Below are 18,576 nucleotides of genomic sequence, written 5' to 3'. Positions count from 1 at the left end.
CGATCACACAAAATCTTTCTCACTCCATCTTTCCACCTCCAATTTGGTCTCCCTCTTCTCCTCGTTCCCTCCACCTCCGACACATATATCCTCTTGGTCAATCTTTCCTCACTCATTCTCTCCATGTGCCCAAACCATTTCAAAACACCCTCTTCTGCTCTCTCAACCACGCTCTTTTTATTTCCACACATCTCTCTTACCGTTACGTTACTTACTCGATCAAACCACCTCACACCACACATTGTCCTCAAACATCTCATTTCCAGCACATCCATCCTCCTGCGCACCACTCTATCCATAGCCCACGCCTCGCAACCATACAACATTGTTGGAACCACTATTCCTTCAAACATACCCATTTTTGCTTTCCGAGATAATGTTCTCGACTTCCACACATTCTTCAAGGCTCCCAGAATTTTCGCCCCCTCCCCCATCCTATGATCCACTTCCGCTTCCATGGTTCCATCCGCTGCCAGATCCACTCCCAGATATCTAAAACACTTTACTTCCTCCAGTTTTTCTCCATTCAAACTCACCTCCCAATTGATTTGACCCTCAACCCTACCGTACCTAATAACCTTGCTCTTATTCACTTTTACTCTTAACTTTCTTCTTTCACACACTTTACCAAACTCAGTCACCAGCTTCTGCAGTTTCTCACATGAATCAGCCACCAGCGCTATATCATCAGCGAACAACAACTGACTCACTTCCCAAGCTCTCTCATCCCCAACAGACTTCATACTTGCCCCTCTTTTCAAAACTCTTGCATTCACCTCCCTAACAACCCCATCCATAAACAAATTAAACAACCACGGAGACATCACACACCCCTGCCGCAAACCTACATTCACACACATATGTATATATATATATATATATATATATATATATATATATATATATATATATATATATATATATATATATATATATATATATATATATATATATATATATGTACATAACTCTTACTTCCTGCCTTCATTCATTCCCGCCCCCACCCGGCAACACATGAAATGACACCCCCTTCACCCTGCCCGAGTGGGAGGTAGCGCTAGGAAAAGACAACAAAGGCCTCATTCGTTCACACTCAGTCTTTAGCTGTCATGTATAATGCATCGAAACCACAGCTCCCTTTCCACATCCAGGCTCCACAAAACTTTCAATGGTTTACCCTAGACCTCTCACATACCCTGGTTCAATCCACTGACAGGATATACCACATCGTTCCAATTCACTCTATTCCTTGTATACCTTTCACCCTCCTGCCTGTTCAGGCCCTGATCGTTTAAAATCTTTTTCACTCCATCCTTCCACCTCCAATTTGGTCACTCACTTCTCCTTGTTCCCTCCAACTCTGATGCATTGATCCGCTTTATCAATCTTTCCGCACTCTTTCTCTCCATGTGACCAAATCATTTCAGTACAAACTCTTATGCTCTCTCAACCACACTCTTTTCATTACCACACATCGCTCTTACCCTTTCATTACTTACCCGATCAAACCACCTCACACCGTATATTATCCTCAAACATCACATTTTCAACACATCCACCCTCCTCCGCATGACCATATCCATTGCCCACGCCTCGCAACCATATAACTTTCTTGGAACCACTATTCCTTCAAACATACCCATTTTTGCTTTCCAAGATAATGTTCTCGCCTTCCACACATTCTTCAAGTCTCCCAGAACTTTCGTCCCCTCCCCCATCCTGTGACTCACTTCCGCTTCCATGGTTCCATCCGCTGCCAAATCCACTCCCAGGTATCTAAAACACTTCACTTCCTCCAGTTTTTCATCATTCAAATTCACCAACCAGTTCACTTGTCCCTCACACTTTACCAAACTCAGTCACCAACTTCTGCAGTTTGTCACCGGAATCAGCCACTAGCGCTGTATCATCAGCGAACAACAACGGACTCAATTCCCAAGCCCTCTCATTCACAACAGACTGCATACTCGCCCCTCTCTCCAAAACTCTTGCATTCACCTGTCTAACAATCCCATCCATAAACAAATTATACAACCATGGAGACATCACGCACCCTTGCCGGAAACTGACATTCATTTTCCTCTCTTCCCACTGGTACATATGCCTTACATCCTTGATAAAATCTTTTCACTGCTTCTAACAACTTCCCTCCCACACCATATACTCTTAATACCTTCCAAATAGCATCACTATCCACTCTACCATATACATTCTCCAAGTCAATAAATGATACATACAAATCCAATTCTTTTTCTAAGTATTTCTCATATACATTTTTCAAAGCAAACACCTGATCTAGACATCCTCTACCATATCTGAAACCACACTGCTCTTCACCAATCTGATGCTCATTACATGCCTTGAGACCCTCTCGATAAATACCTTCCTATATAATTTCCCAGGAATGCTCTACTAACTTATACCTATGTAATTTGAACACTCACCTTTATCCCCTTTGCCTTTGTACAAAGGCACTATGCATATAATCCGCCAATCCTCAAGCACTTCACCAACAGCCATAAATACATTGAATATCCCCACCAACCAGTCAACAACATACTCACCACCTTTTTTAATAAATTCCACTGCAATAATATCCAAACCCGCCACCTTGCCGGCTTTCATCTTTCGCAAAGCTTTCAGTACCTCTTCTATGTTTACCAAACCATTATTCCTGACCCTCTCACTTCGCACACCACCTCGACGAAAACACCCTATATCTGCTACTCTATCATCCAACACATTCAACAAACCCTCAAAATAATCACTCCATCTCCTTCTCACATCACCACTACTTGTTATTACCTCCTCATTAGTCCCCTTCACCGTTGTTCCAATTTGTTCTCTTGTCTTACGCACTTTATTTACCTCCTTCCAAAACATCGTTTTATTCTCCCCAAAATCTAATGATACTCTCTCACCCAAACTCTCATTTGCCCTCTTTTTTATCTCTTGCACCTCTCTCTTGACCTCCTGCCTCTTTCTTTTATACATCTCCCAATCATTTGCACTATTTCCCTGCAAAAATAATCCAAATGTCTCTCTCTTCTCTTTCACTATTAATCTTACTTCTTCATCCCATCACTTACCAGCCTTTCTAATCTGCCCTCCTCCCACGTTTCTCATGCCACAAGCATCTTTTGCGCAAGCCACCACTGCTTCCTCAAATACATCCCATTCCTACCCCACTACCCTTATGTCCTTTGATCTCACCTTTTTTCATTCTGCACTCTGTCTCTCCTCGTACTTCCTCACTCAAGTCTTCTTCCCAAGCTCACTTACTCTCACCACTCTCTTCACCTGAATATTTTCTCTTCTTTTCTGAAAAGCTCTACAAATCTTCACCTTCGCCTCCACAAGATGATCAGACATCCCTCCAGTTGCACCTCCTAGCACATTAACTTCCAAAAGTCCCTCTTTCACGCGCCTATCAATTTACACGTACTCCAATAACGCTCTCAGGCCATCTCTCCTAATTACATATGGATACTTATGTATATCTCTCTTTCTAAATCGGGTATTCCCAATCACCAACCCTTTTTCAGCACACAAATCTAACAGCTCTTCACCATTTCCAATTACAACACTGAACACCCCATGTACAACAATCATTCCCTCAACACCTTTACATTCAAATCACCCATCACTATAACCCGGTCTCGTGCATCAAAACTGGTAACACACTCGCTCAGTTGCTCCCAGAACACTTGCCTGTCAAGATCTTTCTTCTCATGCCCAGGTGCATAAGCACCAATAATCACCCATCTCGCTCCATCCACTTTCCGTTTTACCCATATCAATCGAGTTTCCTTTCAAACACTCTGTCAAATACTCCCACAACTTATGTTTCAGGAGCAGCACTACTCCTTCCCTTGCTCTTGTCCTTTCACCAATCCCTGGCTTTACTTCCAAAACATTACCAAACCACTCTTCCCCTTTACCATTGAGCTTCGTTTCACTCAGAGCCAAAAAATCCAGGTTCCTTTCCTCAAACATACTACCTATCTCTCGTTTTTTCTCATCATTGTTACATTCACACATATTTTGACATCCCAATCTGAGCCTTCGAGGATGATGAGCGCTACTCGTTTGACTCTTTCTTCTGTTTCCCCAAGGAGGGGAGGGTTCCCAGCCCCCCGCTCCCGTCCCCTTTAGTCGCCTTCTACGACACGTGGGAAATCCGTGTGAAGAATTCTTTCTCCCCTATCCCCAGGGATATATATATATATATATATATATATATATATATATATATATATATATATATATATATATATATATATATATATATATATATATATATATATATATATATATATATATATATATATATATATAAGAATATATGGTGTGGGAGGCAAGTTGTTAGAAGCAGTGAAAAGTTTTTATCAAGGATGTAAGGCATGTGTACGTGTAGGAAGAGAGGAAAGTGATTGGTTCTCAGTGAATGTAGGTTTGCGGCAGGGGTGTGTGATGTCTCCATGGTTGTTTAATTTGTTTATGGATGGGGTTGTTAGGGAGGTGAATGCAAGAGTTTTGGAAAGAGGGGCAAGTATGAAGTCTGTTGTGGATGAGAGAGCTTGGGAAGTGAGTCAGTTGTTGTTCGTTGATGATACAGCGCTGGTGGCTGATTCATGTAAGAAACTGCAAAAGCTGGTGACTGAGTTTGGTAAAGTGTGTGAAAGAACAAAGTTAAGAGTAAATGTGAATAAGAGCAAGGTTATTACGTACAGTAGGGTTGAGGGTCAAGTCAATTGGAAGGTAAGTTTGAAAGGAGAAAAACTGAAGGAAGTAAAGTGTTTTAGATATCTGGGAGCGGATCTGGCAGCGGATGGAACCATGGAAGCGGAAGTGAATCATAGGGTGGGGGAGGGGGCTAAAATTCTGGGAGCCTTGAAGAATGTTTGGAAGTCGAGAACATTATCTCGGAAAGCAAAAATGGGTATGTTTGAAGGAGTAGTGGTTCCAACAATGTTGTATGGTTGCGAGGCTTGGGCTATGGATAGAATTGTGCGCAGGAGGGTGGATGTGCTGGAAATGAGATGTTTGAGGACAATACGTGGTGTGAGGTGGTTTGATCGAGTAAGTAATGTAAGGGTAAGAGAGATGTGTGGAAATAAAAAGAGTGTGGTTGAGAGAGCAGAAGAGAGTGTTTTGAAATGGTTTGGTCACATGGAGAGAATGAGTGAGGAAAGATTAACCAAGAGGATATATGTGTCAGAGGTGGAGGGAACGAGAAGAAGTGGGAGACCAAATTGGAGGTGGAAAGATGGAGTGAAAAAGATTTTGAGGGATCGGGGCCTGAACATGCAGAAGGGTGAAATGCGTGCAAGGAATAGAGTGAATTGGAACGATGTGGTATACCAGGGTCGACGTGCTGTCAATGGATTGAACCAGGGCATGTGAAGCGTCTGGGGTAAACCATGGAAAGTTCTGTGGGGCCTGGATGTGGAAAGGGAGCTGTGGTTTCGGTGCATTATTACATGACAGCTAGAGACTGAGTGTGAACGAATGGGGCCTTTGGTGTCTTATCCTAGCGCTACTTCGCACACATGAGGAGGGAGGAGGTTTTTATTCCATGTGTGGCGAGGTGGCGATGGGAACAAGTAAAGGCAGACAGTATGAATTATGTACGTGTGTATATATGTATATGTCTGTGTGTATATATATGTGTACATTGAGATGTATAGGTATGTATATTTGCGTGTGTGGACGTGTATGTATATACATGTGTATGTGGGCGGGTTGGGCCATTCTTTCCTCTGTTTCCTTGCGCTACCTCGCTAACGCGGGAGACAGCGACAAAGCAAAATGAATAATAAATAATGAATATATATATATATATATATATATATATATATATATATATATATATATATATATATATATACATATATATATATATATATATATATATATATATATATATATATATATATATATATATATATATATATATATATATATATATATATATGTGCGTGTGTGTGTCTGTGTGTATATACATACATACGAATGGATTTGTATGTAGCATTTATGGATCTAGAGAAGGCATATGATAGAGTTGATAGAGATGCTCTGTGGCAGATATTAAGAATATATGGTGTGGGAGGCAAGTTTTTAGAAGCAGTGAAAAGTTTTTATCGAGGATGTAAGGCAGGTGTACGAGTAGGAAGAGTGAAAAGTTATTGGTTCTCAGTGAATGTTAGTTTGCGGCAGAGGTGCGTGATGTCTCCATGGTTGTTTAATGTGTTTATGGATGGGGTTGTTAGGGAGGTGAATGTAAGAGTTTCGGAAAGAGAGGCAAGCAAACAGTCTGTTGTGGATGAGAGAGCTTGGGAAGTGAGTCAGTTGTTGTTCGCTGATGATACAGCGCTGGTGGCTGATTCGGGTGAGAAACTGCAGAAGCTGGTGCCTGAGTTTGGCAAAGTGTGTGAAAGAGGAAAACTGAGAGTGAATGTGAATAAGAGCAAGGTTATTAGGTACAGTACAGTTGAGGGACAAGTGAACCGGAAGGTAAGTTTGAATGGAGAAAAACTGGAAGAAGTGAAGTGTATTAGATATCTGGGAGTGGATTTGGCAGAGGATGGAACCATGGAAGCGGAAGTGAATCATAAGGTGGGGGAGGGGGCGAAAGTTCTGGGAGCGTTGAAAAATGTGTGGAAGTCGAGAACGTTTTCTTGGAAAGCCAAAATGGGATGTTTGAAGGAATAGTGGTTCCAACAATGTCATATGGTTGAAAGGCGTGGGCTATAGACAGAATTGTGCGGAGGAGGGTGAATGTGCTGGAAATGAGATGTTTGAGAACAATATGTGGTGTGAGGTGGTTTGATCGAGTGAATTATGAAATGGTAAGAGAGATGTGTGGTAATGAAAAGAGTGTGGTTGAGAGAGCATAAGAGGGTGTTTTGAAATGGTTTGGTCACATGGAGAGAATGAGTAAGGAAAGATTGACAAAGAGGATAATGTGTCAGAGGTGGAAGGAAAGAGAAGAAGTGGGAGACCAAATTGGAGGTGGAAAGATGGAGTGAAAAAGATTTTGAATGATCGGGGCCTGAACGTGCTGGAAGGTGAAAGGCGTGCAAGGAGTAGAGTGAATTGGAACGATGTGGTATACCGGGGTCGATGTGCTGTCAATGGATTGAACCAGGTCATGTGAAGCGTCTTGGGTAAACCATGGAAAGCTTTGTGGCGCCTGGATGCGGAAAGGGAGCTGTGGTTTCGGTGTATTATACATGACAGCTAGAGACTGAGTGTGATCGAATGTGGCTTTTGTTGTCTTTTCTTAGCACTACCTCGCGCATATGTGGGGTGAGAGGGTTGTCATTGCATGTGTGGCAGGGTTGCGACGGAATGAATAAGGGCAGGCATTATGAATTATGTACATGTGTATATATATGTATATGTCTGTGTGTGAATATATATACCTATACGTTGAAATGTATAGGTATGTATATGTGCTGTGTGTGGACGTGTATGTATGTATATACATGTGTATATGGGTGGGTTGGGCCATTCTCTCAGATATATGTATATATATATATATATATATATATATATATATATATATATATATATATATATATATATATATATATATATATATATATATATATATATGAATAAAGTGCATATGAACGCGAACCTTCATAAAACATACAAACCTCCAACAGCCAGGATCGAACACGGGACCCTTGTGCCACAGGTGGGAATGCTACCGCTAGGTCATGGGCCTGGCCCATAGCCTAGTGGTAGCATTCCCGCCTGTGGCACAGGGGTCCCGGGCTCGATCCTGGCTGTTGGAGGTTTGTTTGTTACATATATATATATATATATATATATATATATATATATATATATATATATATAAAGGCAAAAATATGAATTATGTACTTGTGCTTATATGTATAAGTCTGTGTATATATATATATATATATATATATATATATATATGTATACGTTGAAATGTATAGGTACGTATATGTGCGTGTGATGACGTGTGTGTGGGTGGGTTGGGCCATTCTTTCCTATGTTTCTTTGCACTAAGTCGCTAACGCGGGAGACAGCGACAAAGTATGATGAAAATAATGATACTGATAAAATGCATATATTGGAAAGGATCACAATTTTGCGAGTGATCAAATACATTCCTATGAGTCCATGGAGAAAATGAAACATTGTAAGTTCCCAAGTGCACTTTCGTGCAATAATCACATCTTCAGGGGAGATAAAGGAAAGAAATATAACTCAGCTGATATATAACGAAACGATGTAGCTAAGACGCCATTTGGTAAACACGCAAACATATGATAAACTTATTATGTGGACAAAAAGAGGAATTGTTTACAAATTTTTTTCGACCATAAAGCTATCCAATTTGTATAGACCTTCACTAATATTACGGTTATAATTCTTTTCGTATCTAATAATGGAAGTTTCAATGATATTTCTCGTGGTAATGGAGTTAGAGTTAATAACTGAGATGGCATTACTCCAGTCAATAGAATCATCGTAGTTTTTAACGTGATGAAACAAGGCATTTGATTATTTTCCTGTTCTTATATTATATCTATGCTGCTTAAATCTAAAAGAAAGATCCTTATTAGTCTGCCCAACATAAAACTTATCACAATTTCTACATCGCACTTTATAGATGCATTAAGGACAACTTTTCTTGTGAGTTCCTGATTAGGATATTCTTTATAGTATTATTGTTGCTGAAGGCAACGTTTACATTAAAGGATTTAAGCAACATGGGCAGTGAAGTAAAATTATTATTAAAAGGGAGAACTAAAAGATTCTTTGTGTCAGTGGGAGGTTTGGGTTCAACTCTATACAATGATTTCTTTGCTAACTTGAGGATTTATGATGAAAGACCTAGGGTGCTTTAAATTGTATCTAATAAAATATAACTTCTCAAACTCATCATCAATAAGATTTAGACTGCAAATACGTAATTACCTAAGGAACATAGATTTAAATAATGATAATTTAACTCTGTCATGTTGAGATGAGTAATAATGGATATGTGAGCATACTTTGGTAGGTTTTCTGTACATGCTAAACTTAAACTTGTTTTTTTGCCTATGGATCATGTAGTCTGAAAATGGTAACATACCATTATTTTCATTTTCTACAGTAAATTTGATGGAAGGTACTAAATTATTAAGTAAGGGGAGAAAAGTCTGTGAATTTTCATTTGTTGGCCAAACACAAAGAACATCATCTACATACCTAAACCAAATTGTATTAGAAGATAAAACATCCTTTAGTTATTTTGCTTCAAAGAACTCCATATACAGATCACTTAGTACAGGTGAAAGAGGTTCAGTCATTGCCATATCAAATTTTTGAGCATAATATTCTCCATTGAATTGAAATACGCAGTCTTTTAAACACAGTGTCATCAGTTCAATGAAAACAGACTTTGAAACAGGTAAATGAATATCATACAAAACATCAAATGAATATTCTGAGAGGTCATCAACTGGAACTTTTGTGAACAGTGAGGAAACATCAAAGCTAACAAGTTTGAAATTAAGATCTGTCCTACCCCAGTGATTGTTGAAGCTGTCTGGTCAATCATTTGACGAATTATAAAACGTTATTTCAAAGAAATTAATTGAATTAAAGATCGAAATGGAGGAGGCTTTCGTATTACAAGAGAGAAGAAATGTGCCTTTCAAATGGCTATTCCGACATATTGGAAGAAGCAGATGTTAGACTATTGCTATAATAGATTAAGAAATGAACGCAATAGGCTACAAATAAAACTGAATTTTAAGTTGGACCATCTTAGTGAACTAAGAACGCGTACCATTCTCTTGTGTTAAACCTGTCCAATAAACAACTATATAATAATTCCTTGTGTGTTTTAGGCTTTGGCTTAAGTTTTGTGTGCTCTAAGAGCTGTGTTGATGTCACAAAGACTTTCTGCAATTTAGAGAAGTACAGTAAATTATCTAATGATGAAATTATATCTGTAAGGGTTTAGTGTATGCCAATTTGTCAAAACCAGTGGATCCTAATTGTCCTATAAGATTTATAAGTGCTGTTATCACTTTAAAAAAGACAATGATATACATATTACTAAAGCAGATGAGGCTAACACTGTTGTGAATATGGACAAAAGTAATTATTCATTTGAAATGAATAATCTCTTGAATGATGACACAACATATTTCAAACTCAGCAAGAATCCCGTAAAAGCAGTTGATTCACATTTCAATAAGGAATTGAAGTTGTTGTTGAAAGGTAATGATTCTCCGTTCAAAAGTTTATCATCTTTGTCCCCTTCATTGCCATATATGAATAGACTTATCAAAACACATAAACAAAATATTCTAGCAAGACCTATAGTGAGTTTAGTCTGCTCCATCACATATAAATTGTCAAAATGGTTAGTTTCTTTTATATGCCCTTTAGTGGGTAAGATATCAAATTCCAATATCATGAACAATGTAGATTTAATCAACAAGCTTAACAATATCAATGTTAATTTTGATTTCAAACCTATTAGCTTTGATGTTTCCTCACTATTCAAAAAAGTTCCAGTTGATGACCTTTTTAGAATATTTATTTGATGTTTTGGATGATATTCATTTACCTGTTTCAAAGTCTGTTTTCAATGAACTGATAAAATGGTGTATAAAAGACTGTAGTTCAATTCAATGGAGATTATTATCCTCAAAAATTAGGTATGGCAATGGGTAACCTTCTTTCACCTGTACTAAGTAATCTTTATATGGAATACTTTGAAACAAAATTACTAAAGGATATCTTACCTTCTTATGTAATTTGATTTAGGTAAGCAGATTATGTTCTTTGTGTTTTGCCAACAAATGAAAGTTTACAAACATTTCTCACCTTAACAATTTAGTACCTTCCATCAAACTTGCTGTAGAAAATGAAAATATCGGTATGTTATCAATTTTAGACTGCATGATCCATAGGCAAGGAAACAAGTTTAAGTTTAGCATATACAGAAAACCTACCAATGTATAGTCATGTATCCATTATTACTCATCTCAACACGACAGAATTAGATTATCGTCATTTCAATCTATGTTCCTTAGCGCATTGCGTATTTGCAGTCCAGAGTCTATTGATGATGAATTTGAGAAGATATATTCTATTGGATCTAAATTGAAGTACCCTAGATCTTTCATTGATAAATCCCTTAAGTTAGGAAAGAAATCATTTTACAGAGTTGAACCCAAACCTCCCATTGACACCAAGAATGTTTTAGTTCTCCCTTTTAATGATAATCTACTTTACTTCCCATGTTGCTTAAATCCTTTAATGTAAATGTTGCCTTCAGCAAAAATAATACTATAAAGAATATCTTAATCAGGACCTCACCAGAAAATTCTCGTGGATACATCTACAAAGTGCCATGTAGAAATTGTGATAACTTTTATGTTGGGCAGACTGGTAAGGATCTTTCTTTTAGACTTAAGCAACATGAATATAGTATAAGAACAGGACAAGAATCAAATGCCCTTTTTAATCACGTTAAAAACTACGACCATTATATTGACTGGAATAATGCCATCATAGTTATCAAATCTAACTCCAGTACTACGAAAAATATCATTCAATCCTCTATAATCAAATACACAAAGAATTATAACCTTAATATTAGTGAAGGTCTATACAAATTGGATAACTTTATTGTTGATAAGATTTGTAAACAATTCCTCTTCTTGTCCACATAATATTTTTATGATACGTTCGTTGTCTATCTTGGACAATCACTTGTTACCAATTGGCGTCCTAGCTACGTCTCTTAGTTGTATATCAACTGACATATTTCTTTCTTGTATCTCCCCTGATGGTGCGATTATTACACGAAAGTGCACTTCGTAACTTATCGTGTTTTATTTTCTACGTGACTCATAGGAATATACTTGATCACGGGCAAAATTGTGATCCTTTCCAATATATAAATTTTAGGGAGAATAAAAAGATTTTTTGGAAGGAGGTAAGTAAAGTGCGTAAGACAAATGAACAAATGGGAACTTCAGTGAAGGGGGCTAATAGGGAGGTGATAATAAGTAGTGGTGATGTGAGTATTTTGAAGGTTTGTTGAATGTGTTTCATGATAGAGTGGCAGATATAGGGTGTTTTGGTCGAGGTGGTGTGCAAAATGAGAGGGTTAGGGAAAATGATTTGGTAAACAGAGAAGAGGTAGTAAAAGCTTTGCAGGTTTGGATGGTATTGCAGTGGAATTTATCTAAAAAGGGGGTGACTGTATTGTTGACTGGGTGGTAACGTTATTTAATGTATGTGTGACTCATGGTGATGTACCTGAGGATTGGCGGAATGCTTGCATAGTGCCATTGTACAAAGGCAAAGGGGATAAAGGTGAGTGCTCAAATTACAGAGGTATAAGTTTGTTGAGTATTCCTGGGAAATTATATGGGAGAGTATCGATTGAGAGGGGTGAAGACATGTATAGAGCATCAGACTGGGGAAGAGCAGTGTGGTTTCAGAAGTGGTAGAGGATGTGTGGATCAGGTGTTTGCTTTGAAGAATGTATGTGAGAAATACTTAGGAAAGCAAATGGATTTGTATGTAGCACTTATGGATCTGGAAAAGGCATATGATATAGTTGATAGAGATGCTCTGTGGAAGGTATTAAGAATATATAGAGGGGGGAGGTATGTTGTTAGAAACAGTGAAAAGTTTTTATCGAGGATGTAAGGCATGTGTACGTGCAGGAAGAGAGGAAAGTGATTGGTTCTCAGTGAATGTAGCTTTGCGGCAGGGGTGTGTGATGTCTCCATGGTTGTTTAATTTGTTTATGGATGGGGTTGTTAGGGAGGTGAATGCAAGAGTTTTGGAAAGAGGGGTAAATATGCAGTCTGTTGTGGATGAGAGAGCTTGGGAAGTGAGTCAGTTGTTGTTCGTTGATGATACAGCGCTGGTGGCTGATTCGTGTGATAAAATGCAGAAGTAGGTGACTGAGTTTGGTAAAGTGTGTAAAAGAAGAGTGTTGAGAGTAAATGTGAAGAAGAGCAAGGTTATAAGGTACTGTAGGGTTGAGGGACAAGTCAACAGGGAGGTAAGTTTTAATGGAGAAAAATTGGAGGAAGTGAAGTGTTTTAGATATCTGGGAGTGGATTTGGCAGCGGATGGAACCATGGAAGCGAAAGTGAATCATAGGGTGGGGGAGGGGGCGAAATGTCTGGGGGCGTTGAAGAATGTGTGGAAGTCGAGAACATTATCTCGGAAAGCAAAAATGGGTACGTTTGAAGGAATAGTGGTTCCAACAATGTTATATGGTTGCGAGGCGTGGGCTATAGATAGAGTTGTGTGGAGGAGGGTGGATGTCCTGGAAATGAGATGTTTGAGGACAATATGTGGTGTGAGGTGGTTTGATCGAGTTAATGATGAAAGGGTAAGAGAGATGTGTGGTAATAAAAAGTGTGGTTGAGAGAGCAGAAGAGGGTGTTTTGAAATGGTTTGGTCACATGGAGAGAATGAGTGAGGAAAGATTGACCAAGAGGATATATGTGTCAGAGGTGGAGGGAAAGAGGAGAAGTGGGAGACCAAATTGGAGGTGGAAAGATGGAGTGAAAAAGTTTTTGAGTGATCGGGGCCTGAACATGCAGGAGGGTGAAAGGCGTGCAAGGAATAGAGTGAATTGGAACGATGTGGTATACCGAGGTCGACATGCTGTCAGTGGATTGAACCAGGGCATGTGAAGCGTCTTTGGGTAAACAATGGAAAGTTCTGTGGGGCCTGGATGTGGAAAGGGAGCTGTTGTTTCGGTGCATTATCACATGACAGCTAGAGATTGAGTGTGAGCGAATGTAGCCTTCGTTGTCTTTTCCTAGCGCTATCTCGCGCACATGAGGGAGGAGGGGGTTGTTATTTCATGTGTGGCAGGGTGGCGATGGGAATGAATAAAGCAGACAGTATGAATTATGTACATGTGTATATATGTATATGTCTGTGTGTGTATATATATGTATACGTTGAGATGTATAGGCATGTACATTTGCGTGTGTGGACGTGTATGTATATACATGTGTATGTGGGTGGGTTGGGACATTCTTTCCTCTTTTTCCTTGCGCTACCTCGCTAACGCGGGAGAAGCGACAAAGCAAAATGAATAAATGAATATATAGATATAAATAATATATATATATATATATATATATATATATATATATATATATATATATATATATATATATATATATATATATATATATATATATATATACATATGTTTTTATCGAGGATGTAAGGCATGTGTACGTGTAGGAAGAGAGGAAAGTGATTGGTTCTCAGTGAATGTAGGTTTGCGGCAGGGGTGTGTGATGTCTCCATGGTTGTTTAATTTGTTTATGGATAGGGTTGTTAGGGAGGTGAATGCAATAGTTTTGGAAAGAGGGGCAAGTATGAAGTCTGTTGTGATTGAGAGAGCTTGGGAAGTGAGTCAGTTGTTGTTCCCTGATGATACAGCGCTGGTGGCTGATTCATGTGAGAAACTGCAGAAGCTGGTGACTGAGTTTGGTAAAGTGTGTGAAAGAAGAAAGTTAAGAGTAAATGTGAATAAGAGCAAGGTTATTAGGTACAGTAGGGTTGAGGGTCAAGTCAATTGGGAGGTAAGTTTGAATGAAGAAAAACTGGAGGAAGTAAAGTGTTTTAGATATCTGGGAGTGGATTTGGCAGCGGATGGAACCATGGAAGCGGAAGTGAATCATAGGGTGGGGGAGGGGGCGAAAATCCTGGGAGCCTTGAAGAATGTGTGGAAGTCGAGAACATTATCTCGGAAAGCAAAAATGGGTATGTTCGAAGGAATTGTGGTTCCAACAATGTTGTATGGTTGCGAGGCGTGGACTATGGATAGAGTTGTGCGCAGGAGGGTGGATGTGCTGGAAATGAGATGTTTGAGGACAATGTGTGGTGTGAGGTGGTTTGATCGAGTAAGTAATGTAAGGGTAAGAGAGATGTATGGAAATAAAAAGAGCGTGGTTGAGAGAGCAGAAGAGGGTATTTTGAAATGGTTTGGGCACATGGAGAGAATGAGTGAGGAAAGATTGACCAAGAGGATATATGTGTCGGAGATGGAGGGAACGAGGAGAAGTAGGAGACCAAATTGAAGGTGGAAAGATGGAGTGAAAAAGATTTTGTGTGATCGGGGCCTGAACATGCAGGAGGGTGAAAGGCGGGCAAGGAATAGAGTGAATTGGATCGATGTGGTATACCGGGGTTGACGTGCAGTCAGTGGATTGAATCAGGGCATGTGAATCGTCTGGGGTAAACCATGGAAAGTTGTGTGGGGCCTGGATGTGGAAAGGGAGCTGTGGTTTTGGGCATTATTACGTGACAGCTGGAGACTGTGAACGAATGGGGCCTTTGTTGTCTTTTCCTGGTGCTACCTCGCACACATGAGGGGGGAGGGGGATGGTATTCCATGTGTGGCGAGGTGGCGATGGGAATGAATAGGGGCAGACAGTGTGAATTGTGCATGGGTATATATGTATGTGTCTGTGTGTGTATATATATATATGTGTACATTGAGATGTATAGGTATGTATATTTGCGTGTGTGGGCGTGTGTGTGTGTACATTGTGTATGGGGGTGGGTTGTGCCATTTCTTTCGTCTGTTTCCTTCCGCTACCTCGCAAACGCGGGAGACACCGACAAAGCAAAATAGATAATATAAAATATATATATATATATATATATATATATATATATATATATATATATATATATATATATATATATATATATATATGTATTTATATATATATATATATATATATATATATATATATATATATATATATATATATATATATATATATATATATATATATATATATATATATATATATATATACATATATACATATGTATGAGGTTATTTGATGTATGTATGACTCGTGGTGAGGTGCCTGAGGATTGGCGGAATGCGTGCATAGTGCCATTGTACAAAGGCAAAGGGGATAAGAGTGAGTGCTCAAATTACAGAGGTATAAGTTTGTTGAGTATTCCTGGCAAATTATATGGGAGGGTATTGATTGAGAGGGTGAAGGCATGTACAGAGCAGCAGATTGGGGAAGAGCAGTGTGGTTTCAGAAGTGGTAGAGGATGTGTGGATCAGCTGTTTGCTTTGAAGAATGTATGTGAGAAATACTTAGAAAAGCAAATGGATTTGTATGTAGCATTTATGGATCTGGAGAAGGCATATGATAGAGTTGATAGAGATGCTCTGTGGAAGGTATTAAGAATATATGGTGTGGGAGGCAAGTTGTTAGAAGCAGTGAAAAGTTTTTATCGAGGATGTAAGGCATATGTACGTGTAGGAAGAGAGGAAAGTGATTGGTTCTCAGTGAATGTAGGTTTGCGGCAGGGGTGTGTGATGTCTCCATGGTTGTTTAATTTGTTTATGGATGGGGTTGTTAGGGAGGTGAATGCAAGAGTTTTGGAAAGAGGGGCAAGTATGAAGTCTGTTGGGGATGAGAGAGCTTGGGAAGTGAGTCAGTTGTTGTTCGCTGATGATACAGCGCTGGTGGCTGATTCATGTGAGAAACTGCAGAATCTGGTGACTGAGTTTGGTAAAGTGTGTGAAAGAAGAAAGTTAAGAGTAAATGTGAATAAGAGCAAGGTTATTAGGTACAGTAGGGTTGAGGGTCAATTCAATTGGGAGGTGAGTTTGAATGGAGAAAAACTGGAGGAAGTGAAGTGTTTTAGATATCTGGGAGTGGATCTGGCAGCGGATGGAACCATGGAAGCGGAAGTGGATCATAAGGCGGGGGAGGGGGCGAAAATTCTGGGAGCCTTGAAGAATGTGTGGAAGTCGAGAACATTATCTCGGAAAGCAAAAATGGGTATGTTTGAAGGAATAGTGGTTCCAACAATGTTGTATGGTTGCGAGGCGTGGACTATGGATAGAGTTGTGCGCAGGAGGATGGATGTGCTGGAAATGAGATGTTTGAGGACAATGTGTGGTATGAGGTGGTTTGATCGAGTAAGTAACGTAAGGGTAAGAGAGATGTGTGGAAATAAAAAGAGCGTGGTTGAGAGAGCAGAAGAGGGTGTTTTGAAATGGTTTGGTCACATGGAGAGAATGAGTGAGGAAAGATTGACCAAGAGGATATATGTGTCGGAGGTGGAGGGAACGAGGAGAAGAGGGAGACCAAATTGGAGGTGGAAAGGTGGAGTGAAAAAGATTTTGTGTGATCGGGGCCTGAACATGCAGGAGGGTGAAAGGAGGGCAAAGAATAGAGTGAATTGGATCGATGTGGTATACCGGGGTTGACGTGCTGTCAGTGGATTGAATCAAGGCATGTGTATGGGGGTGGGTTGGGCCATTTCTTTCGTCTGTTTCCTTGCGCTACCTCGCAAACGCGGGAGACAGCGACAAAGCAAAAAAAAAAAAAAAAATATATATATATATATATATATATATATATATATATATATATATATATATATATATACTTGATGGAAAACAAAACCATAACCATTCAGTGGCACGAATCCATCTGGTTAGAAGATTTGTAACGTTTCGTTAGCCACTATCATGTAAGTGTCAGAGTACTGCTTGAGAGCAGTAGAACGAAAACTGTAATGTTTACTTCTGAAATATCACACTTGCTAGAAAATACCTTCCTTGTATTTATGTATACTACACTTGCAAGATGTACATATTTAGTGTGGATGATATGTATTTTTCAAGAAAGTGCTGCTTGGAAAGAAAACATTGTAAAATCTACAGGGATAAAAGCAGGATTATACGATATAATGAAAAATGTATGATATCTATGCCAATTACCTGTGGTTACTTTCTCCCCAACCAGTGAAGACGACGTACCTGTGATGGTGAGTTCACAAATTGCGGTGTGAGCTTCATGTCTGGCTACCATACCTATCAGGCCTGTGATGGTGTTGTCTGGCTGGGGTCCACCCCACTTACCGTCCAGGGGAAGCACGAGCTGGTACCTGTCAGAGACAAACTTGCACTTGGTCCTCCTCGCAACACTTGACTCCGACGGCAAGCGTGTTTCGATCATTAAATCTTGTGGCAAGTGTTGATGAATGAGACACATGGTATGTATATAGGTCATATGCACATAGGGGTATATTTGTGATGGGATGTTGGCACATGAATCGTGTATATGCGTATATGCAGACAAAATGATGCACCTGTATATGGTATACCACGTTAAGACTTCGGCAAGGGGTTAGGCAAAGCACACCAGTTAGGATAGCAATGAAATCTGTATGAGATGGAGAACAAGGATTAATTTTCCAAGAAACATTTACATCCCGTATGCATGAGTAGTCTGTATGTTTTTAATGGTTACACAGCCTTGTTAGGTAACCTAATGGTCTGGTGCTGTGTGAATTCCTTTATATATATTGCTAAATGGCCACCAAGCCAGAAATTGTACCACATATTCCAAATATCCTTAATGGTAAACTGAAAAAGCCATCTGCTTCGTTCCATAACTGCGACGTAAGAGGCACAAATTAGTGTCAACATAACCTAATGATGCTTCTTTTGAATAGTCTTAAATCAGAATGTTATAACCATGTTATAACACATTT

General features: G+C 39.2%; 1 protein-coding gene across 1 annotated transcript in view; it reads right to left on the bottom strand.

Annotated features, from left to right (window-relative positions):
* Positions 1 to 18,576, bottom strand: part of LOC139758946 (glutamate receptor ionotropic, delta-2-like) — a 174,944-nt gene that overhangs the window by 136,606 nt on the left and 19,762 nt on the right. The window contains exon 4 of the mRNA XM_071680762.1: positions 17,840 to 17,967. Coding sequence (XP_071536863.1) covers positions 17,840 to 17,967 — 128 coding nt within the window. The remainder of the gene's footprint in view (positions 1 to 17,839; positions 17,968 to 18,576) is intronic.

Source organism: Panulirus ornatus, chromosome 32 (assembly GCF_036320965.1).
Source record: "Panulirus ornatus isolate Po-2019 chromosome 32, ASM3632096v1, whole genome shotgun sequence".
Classification (NCBI taxonomy): domain Eukaryota; kingdom Metazoa; phylum Arthropoda; class Malacostraca; order Decapoda; family Palinuridae; genus Panulirus; species Panulirus ornatus.
The sequence above is the reverse complement of the archived record's forward strand: the minus strand, read 5'-3'. Positions and strand labels throughout refer to the sequence as shown.